This window comes from Penicillium verrucosum (genome assembly GCF_028828655.1).
Source record: "Penicillium verrucosum strain IBT 35672 chromosome Unknown utg000004l_segment0_segment0, whole genome shotgun sequence".
Classification (NCBI taxonomy): Eukaryota; Fungi; Ascomycota; class Eurotiomycetes; order Eurotiales; family Aspergillaceae; genus Penicillium; species Penicillium verrucosum.
In genome coordinates, this window is record NW_026643213.1 from 3,057,452 (window position 1) to 3,078,238 (window position 20,787).

At 40.4% G+C, this 20,787-nt stretch overlaps 1 protein-coding gene across 1 annotated transcript, besides 2 other annotated features; it reads right to left on the reverse strand.

The window, feature by feature from the left end:
• Positions 1 to 14,304: 14,304 nt before the first annotated feature.
• N7516_010475 (uncharacterized protein) lies at positions 14,305 to 15,273 on the reverse strand (the record flags this gene model as incomplete). Its single annotated transcript, XM_057223194.1, has 1 exon — positions 14,305 to 15,273. The coding sequence occupies one exon, from the start codon at positions 15,271 to 15,273 to the stop codon at positions 14,305 to 14,307; it is 969 nt and encodes a 322-aa protein (XP_057070415.1).
• A 1,237-nt stretch (positions 15,274 to 16,510) lies between these two features.
• Positions 16,511 to 16,531: a sequence feature (Short protein (N7516_010476, KAJ5922773.1) was converted to a misc_feature.).
• A 1,209-nt stretch (positions 16,532 to 17,740) lies between these two features.
• Positions 17,741 to 17,791: a sequence feature (Short protein (N7516_010476, KAJ5922773.1) was converted to a misc_feature.).
• Positions 17,792 to 20,787: the final 2,996 nt, after the last annotated feature.

The window sequence follows — 20,787 nt, forward strand, 5'->3', positions numbered from 1 at the left end:
AGGGTGGGTCCTGGGTCGAAGGCGGAAACAATCAGCAGAAATCTCTGCAAGGCGGAAACATACGGCAGAACCAACTGACTCGTCCAAAGGCGGAGTCAGTCAGCAGAAAACTCTGCAGATCGTCATATAACCCCCGACTAAGAATGCATTTAGCCCCTAAATGCCGGCTTGTCGTTATCCCTATGATCTTTAAGGAAGACTTCGTCCTTAGCCGCATCTAACCAGGCTTATAGGCGTATCGGGGGTCCGGGCTTTAGAGGGTAATCGTTATAGAAGTGCTGAATCTTCTGAGGTGTATACTTAAAATTTCCTATAGGATACTACTATAGGTCGAGATTATAGCCGAGCCATTGAACTCGATACTACAACTTCCGGTAATAAAGGCGTGAATCGATAACCTTGTCTACTTCCTATTTATCTTCCTTAGAGATCCTAATTAGCGGTAGTAGGTCTAGATGCTATCCGCGTAATAGTTCTAATAATAACGCTCTTCGAAGCTTACTAGGATTGAATACCGGATAAACTTTGATAGATTCCGGAAGATCGAGCTTATAGGCGTTTCCGATCTTCTCGATAATCCTATAGGGTCTACTAGCTAGATAAGAAAGCTTCCGATTCGGGCGGTCTAGCTGCTAATCCTTCGTTATAACGAAAACCTAATTACCGACGTCGAAATCCTCTTCTCTCCGGTATTTATTCGCCTATTGAATTATCTGCTGTTAGGACTTTGTAATCTAATCTCTCGTCTTCGTCTAGATATCTTAAAGTTGCGATAATATATTAACTACGTCCCGTTCGTTATCCGTTAGATCACTTCGGTCCTTCTAGTTAAAGGATATAGCCGGTTCGTAACCCCTTTCGATAAAGAATAGTGACTACTTTATAGTATCCTATAGAAGGATTAATGCTACGAAATCTACTATTAGTAGAATCTCTAACTAGTTATCTTAATTCTATTCAATATATAGTCGTAACCTCTAGGCTATATACTGATTTACGATCTCGCTCTATCCGTCGGTCTAAGGATAGTAGGTAGTTGACAACTTCCTCTTAATTCTAAGTATCCGGTAGAACTCGGTCTAGAATTCTAAAATAAACTATCCGCCTTAGTCAGATATAATAGTCTCCGGAATACCTATAGTCCGAATCACGTTGTTAATAAACAATCTAGCTATCTACTTGGCATTAGTATCCTTATAATAAGGAATAGAAATTAGTCTCTTACTTAGTCGGTTAATAACTACGAAGATAGCGTCGTAACTATAACGATCCTTTAGGAATAAGCGGAAATCTATCGAAATATACTACTAGGGTCTCTCGGGAATAGGTAAAGGATATAGCAATCTAGGTATACGATCTCGCTAAGCTTTTATTTATTTACAAACTAAGTAGTTTTCTATATATCGCTTTACGTTATTAGTCTATCCCGGCTAATAATATCTTAACGAGATAAGCTTCTTTAGTTTTTCGATTCTAGGGTATACGGTTAACGGTTGTCGATATATATTATTAAGAAGTCTTATACGTAAATCTCCTTCGTCTAGAACCTTAAGTCGTCCTTCGAATAAGAGCAAACCTTCTTCGATAGTCTACTTCTAGTTACTACCTTCCCTAGCTATCTATCGGAAATCCGCTAGCTTAGTACTTTCTCGGTTAGCTTACTTTACTCGCCCGATAATATCTATTATATGCTCTATATCGATTGGGTTTAAACCGACTAGATAGATACCTTCTTCTAAATAACTCCTTAGTAGAAGTGTTATCTATCTACTATTATCGGTATAGGGTAAGTCTTTTCGCGATAAGACGTTAGCCACGATATTCTTCTTTCCCGGGCGATACTTAATCACAAAATAGAACTAAGATAGGAACTCGCTTTATCTCGTTTATCGTTAGTTTATCTATCTCGTTATTATAAAGTATTTAAGAGACTAATAGTCTGTTAAGATCTCGAAGCGATCCTTTCGTACTAAACCTTTAAGTTTAGGTCGCTATTCCTATAGTATATAAATGATTGCTAAGAGTTCTTTGTCCTATATCTCGTAATTTAACTCCGCGGATTGTATGCTCTTTAAGAAGAAAGCTACTAGATACTAGAAGTCATCGTTCTCGTAATACTAGGAGAGAACTGCTCCGAGTACCCTATCGGAAGCATCGGTCTCGACTCTTATCCGTCGAACTAGGTCGTAATAACGGAGAACCGGCGTAGTTATTAACTTCTTCTTTAATAATAAGAAGGCGGCCTTATATTATTCGGTCTATTCGTAAGAAACGTCTTATCGAGTAAGTCGATGTAAAGGTTTTAAGATAGCACTATATCCTTAGATGAAACGTCGGTAGAAATTGTAAAATCCTAAAAACGACTAAACCTCTTTTACGGTCGTTAGGGCTTACTATGACTAAATAATACTAATCTTTCCTAGGTCAACTATAATGCCGTCCGTGCTCACAATAAAACTAAGGAACTTTGTCTTCTATACGGAGAATTCGTACTTCGGTAATGCTATCTAGAGACCTACTTTCTATAGACGTTAAAGTACCTCCCTTACTTATTGCTAGTGCTCTTTAAGGGTCTTACTATAGATTAAGATATCATCTATAAAGACCATAGTATACTTATCTAGATACTCCCGTAACACGTTGTTTATATACCGTTGGAATATAGTAGGTCCGTTTGTTAATCTAAATGGTATAACTTTATATTTAAATGATCTATACCGCGTACAGAAAGTCGTAAGCTCTTCTACTCTCGGTATTAAACGAATTCGGTAGAAACCTTATTAGATATTAAGCTTTATAAAGAACTTCGCTTTGCTAGTTCGTTATAAGACTTCGTCGATCAATAGTAATAGGTAATAATCCTTTTTCGTAATAGTATTTAATCTTCGGAAGTCGATATAGAAACGAAGACTACCTCTAGGTTTCTTCGCTATTAAGATTAGAGAAGTATATAGTACTAAGCTCGGAACGATAAACCCTTTCTTAAGATTCTTTATAATATACTCTCTTACTTCCTTTAGTTTATAAAGGGATAGCTTATAGAGAGGATAATACCTAGGTTGTACTTCGGCTTTAAGTATAATATTATAATTAACTCTAGGTCTATAAGGTAGCAATTCATCCGATCTCTTCTTTAAGAAAACTTCTACGAGGTCGTGGTACTCCTTTAGTAGAGTCCGGAGTATCTTATTGATTTTAGGATCCTATATTTAGGTACTTTTAATATCGATGATATAGTCGATTTTATAGAGGGAAGTGATAAAGGTTTCGGTTTCTTTATTAACCTTACTTCTTACGTAAAGTCGATTGAATCTAGCGCCTCCGATCGCGTAGATATCGATACTAATCGGGGACTACTCTTCCTTCGTTGATATCTAGGGCTTTAGAACTTTTGTTTTATCCTCTAAATTTCGAATTATCTTCCGTTTCTCTTTAACCTACTAGTATCCGTATTAACGCTCTCGGGTACGTTAGAGTTACTAATCTTGCTAATCTTATTGTCCGAAAAGGCGATCGCGTCGTTCTATATTAGCTTAATAGGTAGGGTCTGTCTTCGATAGCTTCTTTAAGATTTCGGTTAGAAAGGGAATAATAATCTTACTTATAACCTCGTTAGAGAGACTTCTTTAATCCGGCTAAATCATTCGGTACCGTCGGTAATCTAGGAGAATATCATACTCGGCAAACTATATCCGTCCGAGGATTATATTATATTGTTTAAGATCCGCAATTAATATTAGGACCTATCGCTATACTCGGCTATCTACGCAAACTATAAGAATGGCGGTATATCGTATTAGTTTAGCTAGCTTACTATTAAATCCGCGTATTAGATATTCACGACTAAGCCTCTCTACCTTAATCCTAAATCGCTTGCCGAGTAGTATAATTATTATCGTATTAATAAAGATATATCTATCTACTCTAGTATTACCTAGTACTAAAATAGAAAAAGAATAGCTATTATATATTAGTTATATATTAAAAACTAAGCTATCTCTTAGACTACTAACTAACTTCTATAAGTCTAGCGTAAATAGTAAAACTTTCTTTCTACCTAGGAGGGAGACTTATCCTAGGTAAAGGCTTTTCCCGGATTCTTTTTATCGCTTACTTCGAGCTCTACGATCTCCTAAATCCGAGGGTTAGTAATAGTCGTAGTAGCTATAGTAGTAGGCTAGTTTAACTTCTTCTTCGGACAATCATAGGTTATATATCCTCGTTCCTTATAATTGAAACAACGACCTTCTTTTATTAAGGTCTCCCGCTTAGACGCAGAGAGACTAATAAAGTTAGTACTACCTTCTCGCTTTATACGGGGAGTAGAATTCGAACTAGTTATAGCGGTATCTATACCGCTTCCTAAGGGTAGGTTCGTGCGGGAACGGGGATTAGTCGACTTAGCTTCCTACTATAAACTAATTTCGTATGATATACTCTAGCAACTCTATACGAACGTATCGAACGAGATTATTTCTTAGTTAATAGCCTATATAACCTAGGTTTAAAGTAGGTATAGGAGTTTAGAATATAGATCTCGTTTCCGATTCTTAATTACGACGGTAGCTTCTTCTATAAGCTATATAAACTCTATAAGGAAATCGGTAAAGTTATCCCTAGGCTTTATCTTTAGTCGGTAGTATATAGTATACGCTTCGGTACGTCGATTCGGGTTTATAAAGATAGTCTTTAAGTAAGTAATAATGTCCTCTATATCTTCGTAAGGAACACTAGCGTTAGCGCTTATTCGGGGAGCAATATATAGCTAGGCTTTGCCTTTATATCGGCTCTATACGTAGAGTCTCCGATAGATAGGGAGAGGGTAATGGTCTACGTTAGCTTTAAGTTTCTATCAGATCACTATCTCCTATATTTCGAATCTTACTTCTTTCCCGTTATTAAGTATTAGTATATTAGGTATCTTAGTCGTCTTTCGGGTAACGTTAGCCTCTATAATCGGTACGCTAGTATTAGCTATATTAGGATTCTAAGCAGTAAGGAGACGGAACGCTAAGTCTCCCCGCTTACGGGTCGTAATGTTACGATAAGCAATTGCCTTATTACGCTTAGTTGTTAGATCGTCAATCTTACTAAGGAGTATTACGACCTCCTCTCTTAAATCCTGATTCTCTTACTCTAGTCGTCGGTACTAGCGAGTAAGTTCCTAGAATCTCTCCTTTAAAGGAGTCTTCCGAAGTTATTTGTATATAGAGGACGATCCCTCTCTAGCGTTATTATTATTATTCGTCTTACTAGTGTTAACTAGTCTCGGTATTTCGGTATATAGGGTTCGGGGTTCGGATACATCGACCACCCGGTCGATCTCTTCTTCTTCCGGTATAGTAGCGAGCGGCTGCTTACCACAGTTCGTCGGGTTCCGGCGGGTCTCGACTATTATGACTGGTTAGATAGGATTCGGTTCGGTTCGGAGGATCGGTCTTGGCTATACAATGCTAAGGAACGGAGAGTAGGTAAGCTTTGACCGAGATCCACCATAATAGGGATCTATACGGTCTTCTGCTTATTGAAAATTGAAATGGTACTTAATGTTATGTTACCAGCTAGTTCTTTAACAAAAAGAGTGCATTTAACTAGAACATTAAGTACAGGGAGGAAAAAGAAAAGAGAAGAAAAGAATCTATCAACAGGACCAAAAGACATTGTGGGGTGGGTCCTGGGTCGAAGGCGGAAACAATCAGCAGAAATCTCTGCAAGGCGGAAACACACGGCAGAACCAACTGACTCGTCCAAAGGCGGAGTCAGTCAGCAGAAAACTCTGCAGATCGTCACAATCGACCCTATACTACAACGAGACGTGCCCGAGCCGACTAAGATAACCACAATAGATAGCTTTATATAACAGCTAGACCACCGATATACGTAGTAGTACGGTATAAGTATCGCTAGAGAGTCTTCCCGGAACTAACGTAGCTACCGGCTAAGATAAGAACAATAGCAGTAGCCGTAATCACGCTAACGGTACTAGATATATTAACAACCGTACTAATACCAGCGGACGCCACACTAGCTATCGCTATACTAAGCCCAGTTATACTAAGCTCAGCCGTAGCAGCAGCAGAGCTACTAAACGATAGCAAATTCCGGAGCGGCACCAGTAAACCGCTAATCGTAGGGCAACTTATAGGATTATAGTAAATACAACAGCCCACGGCAGACCGGCTACCGATAGTTTAGCCAATAGCTCTAATAATAAGGCCTAGATCAACAGCTCTAACAACAAGGCCTAGATTAACAACAAAAGCGGTTCAACTACAACCTATAGAGTAGGAACTATACTCAGAGGACCCCCCGACAGCCTTAGAACCGGCCCAACACTATATAAAGAGGCACTACCTACTTCGCGGAGAATAACAGCGGATAGGAATAAGCCACTATATATAGGCTAGAACCTATCGCGGTATACGGCACCTATAGAACGCCATAGGACGTCGCCCCCGATATAACGTATAATAATTAGGCGCTATATAACGCTTACCCGAACGAATAGTTCGAACCGTATAAAGATATAGGGCCCGCCTACGACGAGTACGACGAGGATACGTACGACGATCACAAAGGCGGCTACGACGATCCGGGCGTAGATATATTCTTCGCCTAGCCTCCTTTTCGGAAGGTAGCCACTCGTTTAACGAGCGAGTAGGCTACCGTACCCCCTTCTAAATCAATCGTCCGTTACTATCAATATAATATAGAGTTCGAATCTAGGAATAAGCTATTCCGATATCTACCCGACTATTATAGTAAGGTAGCTATAGAGCCCGCTATATTCTAAGCTACTACCGGTAAAGGCAGCGAGCCTATATAAGAAAATAAGCCAATTATTAAATCTAATATTGAGATAAGAGAACCCCTAGATATAGCCTTCCGGCTATAATACTACGTTAGCGCTACTATAAGAGTTAGCTCCCCCGAACGCAAAATTTCAATCTATATCGATATAGGATACGGTATTATACTAATCGACGCCTCGCTAGCCGACACTCTCGGCCTATAAAAGCGACCGAACCTACCTATCTCTATATTAGGACTAGGTTCGAAACATTTATCTACTAATTATATCAAACTACCTATCTTCTTCGAGGGCATAGAGAATATAGCTAAATTGAATATCGAAGCGTACCTAGTAGATAACCTTAGAGCTAACCTACTAATTAGCTCTAACGTAGCCGGACTAGAAGGTTTTAGAATCGATCTAGAAACAAAGTAAATCTATATAATATCCTATATAGGAGTTACTTTCCTAGTTATAATTTACGCGAAGCTAAACTATAAGTAATATAGGGACGTCTATAATATAACGGCTATTAGAATACCCCTATACTCTAACTTCCGAATACTAATAGCTACTAAAGAACTACTATAAGATCGGGAATATATCTTTTAAGAAAGCTACCTAAATATTAGTCTCTATTATTATATAGTAGACGCCGACTTTAGCTAGATATAAGGAGTAAACTATTTAAACAAATAATATACGATCCCGAAGAAGGCCTAGATAGATAACCTTACGGAGAACGACGTAATATATATATTCTAAGTCGTACCGGAAGTCGCGGAGCTTACCTAATTAGAGCTAAATAATCCTAATTATAGGTCCGGAGCTACCTACGCTTAGAACGAGATATAGTTACCGAACGGAGTTACGATCTTCGGTAGTAATAAAATAGTCGCTGCGCTAGCCGAAGTTTATAACTAGTATAATATCTAGGGGTTAGACGGCGATAGCGGGCTAGTTAATATACCCCTAGACCGCTAGATAGAGATCCTACTATAAGAGGGATAGTAGAATAAACTACCTAAACCACGAACCTACCTACTCGGCGTAGCGGATCGCGCCCTAATCGACGAACAATTTGATAAGCTTTATATAGAAGGAAAGATATTATAAGCGAAGTATTATACGCTAATAGGTTTTCCTATCTTCGTGGCGTATCGGATAATATAGAAGGACGGCGTACTAATACGTAAAGGGAGACCCGTCGTCGATATCCGCGGCCTTAACAAAATCATAATCCCTAATATCTATCCCGTACGCAGCTAAAGCGAGGTTATCTATATATACTTCGGAAAAAAGTTTATTATAGTCCTAGACGCGAAAAGTTTTTTCTACTAATAGAGGATTAAGATAAAGTATTAAGAACGGATAGCTATTATTAGCTACCGCGGATAAGAAATCTTCAATATCGCGATTATAGGTTACCGCAACTTAGTCGCGTACGTCTAGAGATAGATAGACCTAATCCTAAAAGACTTCGCGGACTAGTATAAGACCTATATAGATAATATCGTTATCGTATTTATAATACTTAAAGATCACATTTCCTACCTTCAATAGCTCTTCGAACGTCTATAGAGCTATAATATTAAGCTAAAACCTAAAAAGGTATACGTCGGTTTCCTATAAGTTTCTCTCCTCGGGTAGTAAGTAGACGTACTAGGAATATCTACCCCCGAAGAGAAGCTTAAAGTAATAGCGGACCTTTAATTCTTAGATACGTTATAGAAGCTAGAGATATACCTCGGAATAATAGGCGATCTCCGCTATATTATCCTATAGTACGCGTAGAAAGCGCAGCCGCTATAGATACGGAAAACAGTACTACTACGCGGTAGCCTACTAGTAGGACGACCGCGATAAGAATAGGCGAAGAAGACTCGATATAGCAACCCTACCGATAAAGAACTACAATCCTTCCGGATCCTTTAGGATAACTTCTAAGTATATTTAACGGATATCGATAGTAAACTAGCGTACTAGGACGATAGTAGATAGGCGTATATCGACGTCGACGTATTATAGTAGATAGGATTCGGGGTAGTAATCTATCACGCTAAGAAGGAGTATTAGGAGAAAGACCTAGCCAAACTACTACTAGCAGTAGCCACAGAACCTATTATATTCCTAAGTAGGCTACTAATATTAGCAGAAAAGAACTACTAGGCTACCGAGCTAGAAGTAAGCTATATTATATAGACCATTAAGAAAATCCGACATTTAATAGAAACAGCACACAAACCAGTCATTTTCTATACTAATCACTCCGCGATAATCGCGGTCGCTACCTTATTAAAAACCTTATCTATAGAGCGATTAAACCTTCGCCTAGTACGAGTATTAATATATATACAGTAGTTTCCTATTAAGATCTTCTATAGACCTAGGAAAACGAATAGGATAATAGACGCGCTATTAAGGCTACTAAGCGCTTCGCCGATACTAGTAAAGGAAGACGACGACCTAGAAGTACTAACCGCGATACCGGACCCTCGCTACGTACTATTCGGTATACGAACAAACGAACGAGACTACGATCTAGCTACCTATATACTCCAAACCTCCGCGATCTAATTAAGCGACGAGTTCTAAGCGAAAGTCAAAGATAACTACGAGACTAACCTACGCTAAAAGACGGTTATTTAGGAGCTCGAAGACGTAGTAAACGAAGGAGACGATATAGTAGCGAAACTACTATACGTTATAAAAGATAGGCTACTATACTCGCTATAGGAAGACGGTAGCTATTAGCTATACGTTCTAAAATCACTTCGGAAGGATATATTCTAGCTTATCTACGACGATTAGGGATACTAAGGCTTTAAACAATATAAAGTAAAGATAGCCGGACTAGTGATTTACTATAGAATATATAAACTAAAGACGTATATCAAATACTATCCCGAGTACCTACGTAATAATATAAGAAGGCACCGACTATACGGTACTTTATAACCAATTATATCCCTACCGATACTATACTATATAATCTATATCGACTTTATTACGGGGCTACTAATATCTAAGGAAGGTTTCGATATAGTAGTATACCTAATATACAAATTTATAAAGCGTCTAGGCGTAGTCCTAGGGAAATTAACCTAGACGAGCGAAGAATAGGCCCTAGTAGTACTAGTATTCTTATAGATAGTAGACTAGGGTATTCCTACGGTATAGATTAGCGACTGTAATCCTAAATTTACTAAAGGATTCTAGAAAGCTATATTCACTATACTATAAGTCTTACTATTCTATACTACGGCCTACTATATATAAGCAGACGGATAGAGCGAAAGGACTAACTAAACTACCGAGATCTAGCTCCGCTACTACTACGCTCTCTACCGCGTAGTAGATTAGCCGAACGGCCTACTAGGATTAATTATAGCAATAAATAGCTTAGTCTTAGTAGCTATACGCGAGATACTATATAAGCTCCTATTCGGCGTAAACCTTCGAATGCTATAGAACCTACTATAGATAGTACTAGGCGGATAGTAAGATACCTTAGCTCGCTAAAACGCTACCGAATGCCTAAAGTACGCGGCTATTAAGATAAAGGAGTACTACGACCGTACCTACCTACCGAAGTACTTCGTAGTAGGTAATAGAGTACTACTCCGGCTATAGAAAGGTTATAATATTCCTATTAATAATATATATACTAAGAAGCTAGGATAGTAGTACGTAGGATACTTTATAGTACTAGAACGTATTAGACGACTCGCTTACCGGATCGATATTCCTATAGTATAGAAGATATACCTAGTTATTAGTATCAAACACTTAGAACTAGCGCCTAGCCCAAACCTATTCGATAGGGAAGCCGTAGAACTAGAAGCTATATTCGACGAACGCTTCCTAGATAATACCGACCGCTACGAAGTAGAACGGGTCCTCGACGTACGGATACGCCGCGCGGGACGATATAGAATACCCTAGATAGACTATCTAATATAGTGGCGCGGCTAGTTAAGAGAGGAAGCCGAATAGGTTAAGGAAAGAGACGTAGTCGGCGTAGAAGAAGCGATCGACGAGTTTAACCGATAGCGATAATAAAGAACGCTTAATCTATTTATAATAGTATTACTTACTAAGACGGTATAAATTGACACTATAAATAAAACCTTCTTTACGAATCTTACTTTCACATTTTTCCTAACAATTTACCTCTACTATTCCTATTCTTACTCCCTCCTTACTCGAATCATTATACCTATACCAATCTATAAACAATTTTAATTCTTATTCTAATTTTAATTAACTCCTAATCCGAATCTAACTAATCTCAATCCTATCTTACTTACTTCTAAGTTACTAACTTACTTCTATTAACCTTTATTTACGATCTTATCTATATACGTATTTACGATCTTATCTATATACGCGTATCGACCCTATATACTAAGATAGATACCCTAATACCGGAGGAAAAGAGGCTAGCGCTAGAAATCAAACCGCTATAAGAATAGTATAATAATAAATTCGCGCGATAGCTCGCTAGGAGCTAGCTAAACGTAATAAACCGATAGATAGATAGTAATAGCGACGGCGAAGAATTCGAGTAGAGTAAAGGGTAACGCGGCGGATATAGTAGCTAGAAACTAATATCGCTACTACTATAGTATCAACTTTTCGATAGATTAGGTAGCGTGCTCTAGGAACCGAAGTACGTCCGCCTAATAGACGACGCTATAATTATATCGATCTATATCTACGATAAGTAATACCGTATAACCTTCCTATTATAGGACTTCGACTCTAAAGAGGAGATCCGGAAAATACGCGTACCTATCGGACTAACGATCACGATTATATAGAACGGCCTTAAGACTATACCTATCTAGAAGGACTAGTACGCCTTTACCGGCGGTATAAACAATTACGGATAGCTGCTAAGCAGCAACCCCGGACTAGTTAACCGCTTTATAGCCGGCTTAGTATTACTAGCGAAGGAGCCTACTATATCGATAAATATCACGCTCGATAGCTACGAACCTTAAGCCGGTAGTCCGCTAATCAATAGATAGACCGTATACGCCCGTAATAATAAGATTTACTTCGAAGGGAATCAGCGCGCTTACTACCTAGTACTTATTATTACCGAAAAAGGAGGAATAATCGGTATATTATAAGGATAGAAATACTTCTACCCTAAGATCTATTAATCCGCGAATAAAGATAACCCCTACGAGATTTGCCTACGGACCCCTAATTAGATAGAGGAAGACTACGAGGCGGCACTACGCGACGGCTAAATAAAAGAAACCACTATCGCCGAGCGAACCGGCACTCCGTTTATATAGGAAGAGATCACGAAATCGCATTCGTCCCGATACCGCAAAACGAGATCGTCTACAACTATAGTAGTTATATCCGCGAAGCGTCGTAAAACAAAAACGCTTACCGCTACCACCCTAATTACTAATTCGACCCTAGAGCTAGAGGACAGCAATATAGTATAACTAGTAAGCAGAGCTAAAGTCTAAACTAAAGACGTAGCTATAATAATAGATAATACAGAGTAGAATATTGATATCGCAATAATTCCTATACCCGAAGTTTACTTAACCGAAACGTAACAGAGCCTCCCGACCTTACAATCCTTTTATAACCTCGCGAGGCTAGAAGCAGCCCGATCGTTCCTAGTATTAATAATAGCGGCCAGCCGTCTAGAAGCGCTTACAGCTAGTTACGTAATAAGTAGGAAAGCCCTAACATTCCTACGCCTAGCCAGTAAGTATAATATAAACGACGGGGAAGCGAGTATTCTATTTTAACGTACTAGACAATAAATACTCCCTATATATATAAACAACACGCTTTCGAGCATTAAAATAGAAGCGGAGAGCGTACACATTCGGGATACGCTACGCTTCGTATAGAGCCTATCGGTCTTCTCCGTAGCCATAAGCAACGAACGACAGGAGGACCCTACGATCGGCATCCTTATTAACCTACGTAATAAATAGGCGAAGCTACTGCCTATATAGCACCTAAGCGTCGTAGTAGAACCATCACGAATTCGCACCCTAGCGCCATCTAAAGACACCGGGAAGACATAGGGTAGCGTCGTGCCCGACCACTCGCCACAGGCGGGCTGATCAAACTTGCTTCCGTAGCATCTGCCGATGACTCCTTGCTACGACAACATCGTAGACGATGGAGGGAAGGCTTTACTTATCGCTTTATCTACATATAATGTTTCTCTTTGCTCATTTGATATTTCTCGCATTTCCCGCTGCGGCCGGGGCGGCCGAGCCTTTCGGCGGCGGCAGATGTTACATAATAGTAGTTAGTCAGCACAGACCCGCTGCCCCTCCATAGGCAGCGTGGGCTTGCTACGAATAGAAACGATCTTGCCTTCCCCTGACTATCAGTGTAACAATTCCCAATGGATTGTACACGTGGACTCTGAATGGGCAATCTAGTTTTTATCAGGATATATGGCATCTTAGCGCTACGTACAAATCCCAAGGGACGAACCTTGTTTCAGGTGACTTGCGATCTAAAAGTCCCAGTCCGTGTCAACTGATAGGACCAACACAGCTGACCGTAACAGACCCAGGGCTATATTCAACCTCATTCTCACCTTATACAACCCCATATCTTCACAATTGATTGTACTCATCTCATTCTATCATTCCGTCCTTCACATAATCTGGTACATACGACCACAGGGTGTGGAAAACAGGGCTTCCCGTCCGCTCAGCCGTACTTAAGCCACACGCCGGTGAGTTAGTAGTTGGGTGGGTGACCACCAGCGAATCCTCACTGTTGTATGTTTTTGTTTGTTTTTGCTATCATATTGAGTCTACTATTCCCTTGAAACTTATAGGACCTCCCTCCCTCTATTCCGGTTGCCCGTTTTTACCCCCGGTGATATCACCTATACTAACCCATCTAGTCAGAAATATCTACGCTAATCTTTTTGCTAGCACGATGTTGTATTGCATATACCAATTTGTAAGTTCTTCATTAAGAAAAACATAGTGTTGTGATGAAATAAAACGCCAACTTTACTAGCTTAGAAGTATATGCAGGATCCACATTAGGATATTTAGCCAGCCGCACCACCTTGTCATGTCATGCACTATTATATATCGGACCCTGGAGAATCTGAGCGTAATTGCTCATATATAATGATCTTCTGGCCTAGTGTGTAACTCGCAAGTCCAGGGGCAGGTTGTAACACACCTCGAAGTATTGTTACACGGAAATACCCAAATAATACTATATGGTCTCGGCGGCAGCTACGTTATCCAAGATGTCTTCATGGGTACGGAAGTGTGTCGGAAAGCCCAACAACGAAACTGACGTAAGCGAAGCTGATGAGCAATCTATGGATTTAGATCACTACTATGTGTGGGGAAAAATCAGGAGAAAGATCCTTAATTGCTAAAACTAATAATGCAGGGGTTTATATACCCTGTAGAAACCATCTGTAAATCCGGCCATGCTATATAGATGGTCTGCTTCGCAGAATGAATTGCTGCTCTGCTTCAGTATCATGTGCCATTAGAACCATTTTGAAAGCGCAGGCGTAGCTCTTTTTCGTACATCTCCTTATCTTTCAACTTGTCCGCCATAACATCATTCGCATCTACAGCCCAGTACTCGGATACGATTCTCGAGAATTCTGATGGATCAGCACTCTGAGACATTGCGAATTTCGGCTGGATATGGTCACGGAATATGTTAAATAGGCCCTTGGGACTATCCAAGGCTTGGAAGTACCAGAAGTTTCCGATTTTCCAGCCTTTTCTCATGATATTTGTCCGATACGAGCAGACATTGAATAGAGGCGGATATCGTCTCTCTTCCTCCTCAAAGATTTCCATAAATTCGTCGTATGCTTTGCTGAATGTGTCAAGGTCTTCACCAAGAATGTTGTCTGCAGCACAACCGGTCAACCAATACGGAGGGCGCAAGGTCTCTGATGGAAGTGAGCATGCCCACTCAAGGTCGACTAGATATTTGATATGCCATTGGTTGTCGACGAAGATGTTGCTTGGGTGTAAGTCTGTGAGTTTGTAGAAAAACGGTCCTTGGCGGAACTCTCGGTCGGTGAAGTGAGGAAGAAGCGCTCGCATGATGCTCAGGTTCGCTATCTGGGCACGTCCGTCCTCCTCGTCATCCATGGAGTTGGGCTGGTGTCGTATACGGCTGTCATGACAGGACAAAATATCGAGGTAATATGAATCAGTGGATGGATAAGTCAAATTCCGACCGATATTAGTTGGGATACCCGCATTTTCCAGCTGATGGAGGCGAAGAGTGAGCGGCCGATTGGAAAGTTGTAATACTCCGTCTGAGTCTATCGTCCAAGATCCTATCCGAGGTAATGGACATTGGCTCAAGGAAAGCATAATGCGAGATAGGTCCCGGTAGAAGTTAGCTGTTTTGTCGGGTTGGTGGGGAAACTCATCCCATGTCTCTGACAGCATCTGCACCTCTGGCTCGTCGATATAGTCCATGATTAGATAACCGTGCTCTAGCACTTGTTGACGACGATAGCTTATATATGGGCAGGGTAGCGGAAATCCCAAGAGCCATGATACGTATTGCTTGAGGTACCAAATCACCCTGGTCGTCACAGGCATTTGTTCGGGTCTGGTGAACTGTGAGAAATGATCATTAGTCTCTAAGCATAACGCCCTGATGTGTTTCGATAGCATACGGTCTGACCTCCAGGAAAACCAAATCCCCAAAGGGTAGGGAGTGGGATATCAAGGCAATGCTTTTGTATCCAAATGAAGGTAGCGGCCTCACAACGGAGTTTCTCATCGGCGTTTCCAGGATAAGTCGATTCCCCTACTTTGTACGGCAGAGGGAACCGGATGAGGACTCGCTTTGCCGAATGGTTGTTCCAATTTTCGACATAAGCAGGGATGCAAACGTTGAAGCTGCCATGTATCCACTCTCTTACTTCTCCCAAGCGACAATGGATGGATTGGCCTAGTCCCAAATGGTCTGAAACGACTGCTGCGATGTCGTTGCGATGACTGTAGAGAAATACAAAGAATTCCATCCGGGAATCTGGATAAGACACGTCGAGAAGCATATCCTCCTCCTGCTCAAGGGCTTCATCTAATGTGATAGAGCCCCGAAGGAGTGGGAGGGTTAATGCTTGACCAGCCATCAGGTTGTAGTAGGCAGGTTTCCATAGGTAAAAGCAGGAAGACAATCACTCGCTTGTTCGAGAAATGGTGCAAAAAGAACGATGTCAATGCTGCTCACATAATGGTTAGATTCAATTTGGTCACTGTTTTAAGGGATGAGATAGATTGTTTAGGATCACATGACTGAATATATAACTCCCTCTTGTCGCCCTGGCGGTCCGCACCTTTACAACTATTTTCGAAATTGGGGTACCCTTCATTTTAGGCCCTCCAGGATCTCAAATAGCTCCCAGATACCTCATTTCTTACTCTCTTTTCATTCCCGGCCTTTGCCGACCGTGTTTTCCGCGAGGAACCGGATCCATAGGCCCGTCAACTCCTAACCGTCCCATCGCGGACTACGATTCTGACTTCACTAGGCCCTAGGCCACGGAGTCTCCTACTAACTTTCGTACTACGAAGAGGATAAAGAACCCGCAATCCTATAGTCCTCCTCTAATCCTTAAAGGTCCTAGCGCGCTAACTACCTCTGCTTCTTCGGGGCAACGCCCCTCCTACCTCGCAGTGGGCCTTCATCCGCTGCCATAATATCATGGCCCGGCGGATCGTCCACGTACGATGGTCCCTAGGCCATACGGGCATCGAGGGCAATGATACGGCTGACCATCTTGCCAACTAAGGCGCCCTTCACGGTATATAAGGACTCGCCCCCTAGGCTTCTCCTATAATCAGTAGAATCCGCTCTATATACCGGGATCTTTAAAAAGAGGCCCGCTACGCCTAGTAGTAGGGGGCCTCCTTAAAGTTATCGGTATAGTATTAATAGTAGTAGGGGGTATATAAAATTAAGGACCTTCTAGAACTTAACCTCCGTCGACCTACCCTATACCGCTAGCTCGCTCTACGCTCCTCGTATAGGGACTTTAGCTAGTACTATCGTAAATTCCGATATAATAATACTAAGCTCTCCTACTCCTATAGGAGGGCTAAGATACTAGAGTATATTATACTTTATTATAAGGCGTAATATAGCTTCTAGGCCTAGCCTAATAGGCCTCCTTCCCTTCTAATAGGCCGGGACGTAGCCGTAGCCTACCTCCGGAGACTTAGGCCCTCTAAGTTCGACGAGCTCCTACGCGTTACTAGCTTCTACGCTATTATTTATATAAGATAAGGCCTTTAGGCCCGTACTATATATTCTTCCCCTCTCCCCTCCCCTCGCCCTCTTTCCCTATCTCCTTTATCTTAACTTACCTCTTTACTTTCTCTTACTACTCTTATTCTTTACTTATACGGGCGCGAATTAAGGGTAGCTTCGGCTTCCTACCCCTTAATATATAGGCGTAATACCGCCCTAAGATAGGGTATACTACCTAAAAACCTATAGCGGGACTACCCTACTATTAATATTAACTATATCTTTCTTAGCCAGCGGAGAAGGACGGGCATCTAACTAGGGACTCAGCACCCTTTTTCTTTAAAAGAGTTGCTTTCTATAGGCATATTAATATATATAATACTATAGCTTAGCACGTCCCGATACCCTAAGGGAGGTAGTCGGTAGACGGGCTACGCCCGTCACCACATGGACGTTAATCAATATAACAACAACAACTACCTCTGCTTCTACCGCTATCTATAGCTAGCTCGACGAGGTCGAACGTAAGTCTAACCTACGAAGAGAAGTCTACTAGGCACTCGCGGACACTATCGACTACTTTATCCTCGAGAATAGATAGCCTAATAAAAAGGCTATCGCCTAGGATATCTATATTAGATTTACCTATTTTATCTCTATAAGCAGCTATACTAATACTAACAGCGTATCTTACATTCTTATCTAGGCGAGAAGCCTACCTACTACTACTTCTAGGAAAATTATTTCCTATACGGAAATCGCCTAGACCCCGAAAAATCTAGGAGCTAACGCGCCCCTTACTAAGATAAGTAGGTCGAAAAATATAGTATATAATAGCTCTACCGCTTCGACTAATTAACGCGAGATCCGTTAGATCCTAATTATCCTCGAGCCCTCTCGGCTCTTCGACCGTTCTAAGCTATATATAGTCCGCTAGATACTTACTAGACTAGTCCTAGGCTTAAACTTAGTTATAGAGATCCCGAAGATCGAACCTACCTATATAGGATAGGCTATTACCCCTATCGATATCGCGACCTAGGATAAACTCGTTAAGCTAGAGAGCGCTAATACTATTTACCGCGCCCTCGGCGTTACTAAAGTCACTATTTCCTAGAAATAGTATAACTACGCGGTTTAAGACGTCCCTATTATAGTCGGCGTTTTCGACCGTACGCGACTTAATACCTCCGACCTAATCGTAGACGAAGCTACTATATAAGCTAGCGCTAAATCTATTAACTACCGCCCCTTTAAATATAGCCCTAATCCCCTTATAGGGCTTACGACCTAGATTATCTCCTTCTTTTACTTAGTATAGACCTTTACTCTCTTTAACGTTATAAAGACCTCCTATCTTATCGATAAAAAGCCTCCGACCGCCTAATATAACCCTAGCTATTAAGGATACTACTTCCTACTAAAGTATACTAGGGTATCTTACTATACTTACTATAGCGAACGAACTAATACGTATAAGGGCCCCTAGGGCCCTAATTATATAAATAACCTACGATACGCTAATTATTACGGTCCTTATCCTTTAGGATATAATCTCTATCCTACTACCTCTAAGCGGAGGAACGGTATTCTTATATATCCCTCTAGGAAGGAGCTTAATAGTATCCGCTACTATAGAGACCGCTACTTCTAAGACGCGTACTTCTAGCTATAAGCCTAAGGCCGAGATATACTATATAAGAACTAGGCCTTTTCCTAATCTAGTAGGAAGCGAGTTATCTTAGGTAGGTCTATAGAAGATAAGGGCCTATAGTAGACTATTATATATAGTAGATAGCGCTATAGTACTATCTATAAAAGTAGTCTTAATAAGATCTCCCTTCGAACTCGTACCTCCTAAGGCCCTAATCTATCCCCCGCCCCTATGGAGATAGACGAGACCGACGACCTAATATATTCTTAATATTAGAATAACCTTACTAGGTATATCGCGGCCGATACTATAATAAACCGCCTAGTAAGGATCTTATAGTCTACTAGGTAAATATAGGGAAATTACTTCCCTACTATATAGCTTTACTCTATCTAGCCTTTAAAGCTAAGTATAAAGTCGTTTACGTCTAGGAACCTTATACTTTCCTAGATATTAAGACCTCTAACTATCTAGGTTACGACTACTACGCGCTAGTCGATATCTAGGACTCGACCGATCTATAAATAAGGAAAGCCGAACGCCCTTAGATTATAACTTACGTTCGTAAATATAATATTATCTAGGCCTAATAATACTACCTAGTAGAGAGTCGCGATCTCCTTTAGATTAGCGTTAACGGGTATAAAATACTTAACGCCTATTAGTAGCCTACTATAATATAAATTATCGATTATATTATTAACCTCGTTCCTAGCCCGAAATACCTAATTAGAGGGGACTTTAATACTTAATACGATATCTTTAAGCCTAGCGTCGCTAACGCCTACTAGGGTAGCGAACTTATCTAGTAGGCCGCCGCTTTAGATATAGACTTTATCGGCGATCTAGGCGTACTAATATATATAGCTAGCTACGTCCTTAATCTTACTTTCTCTAATATTACCTTTATTAAAACGGAGGTCCGCGGCGACCTCTATTATAGTTTAGATTATAAAATATAAATTACTATTATTTTTTATCCGGATAAACCGACCCTAGCGCCCTCTATATATAAAGTAATTCTCGATAAGGACTTTCCTTATTTTATAGGCCTAATATAGATAGATATTACCTATCTACCTAGCGTTTAGTCCTTTATAAAACTATACTAGCTTAATAGTATCGCTAATCGACTTATAATAATTTTCTCGGAATCTATAAAAACTATTAGACGCCGGCCCTCGGCGTTAGGTATAGCGCTATAGTAGACGTCCGAGTATAAGATAGCCTACTTAGCCTAGAAGGCTATAAAGAAAGCTAGCTCTACTACTAAACGCCTCTAAGAGTCCTTTAAAAACGTAGTTAGATAGGCTAAGCGTCGGTACTAGAAGTCTATTATCGACGAGATCGAGTTAGATAAGGACCTTTATAATATTATAGCTTAGTATAAACTTATATTAAGACTTAAGATACTACCTCTTATAATTAATAGCTATCGGATTAAGGATACCAGCTACCTGTAAGCGCCTACCGGGGGTAGAAACGCATATAGGTGATATTTTGCTAAGCTTAGTAGAAGCAAATCCGGGGCGGATCCGAGTAAGATAGCCCGTAGGCTGCCTTTCTAGCCTATAGCCGGCTCTTTTTCGGGGCCTATAGCGTAGTTTTTATATACCGGATTTTATAGAAGATAGCCGATAGCGGTATTAGGACTATAGGGGTATAGCCGGACTATAATTAGCGGGCTAGTTTTCGAAATAATAGATATTAGGGACTATTAATTATATAAACGTCGGATAGGGCCGGGTAAGTAGTATTAGGGCTATATAGGAGGGGCGCCGATTATAGCGTATTAGATCTAAGCTAGGATAGATAGAATTAGAGTTTATTTATAATTAAAGGATATAGAAAGGGGAAATAAGGCCCGGATAAACTATCCTTTATCCTTAGTAGCTACTATTAATTATAATTAGCCCTAGTCGACTATCGATTAGTATATCCCTTTTAAAGGGTTAAGCGTAAAGCCTATATAAAGTTTTTTAGGTTTTATAATTAGATAGCTAGTAAAGATCGGCTATATATCCTAAATTAAATTTATATATATATAAAAGTCTTAATAAAGAGGCTTTTATAATAA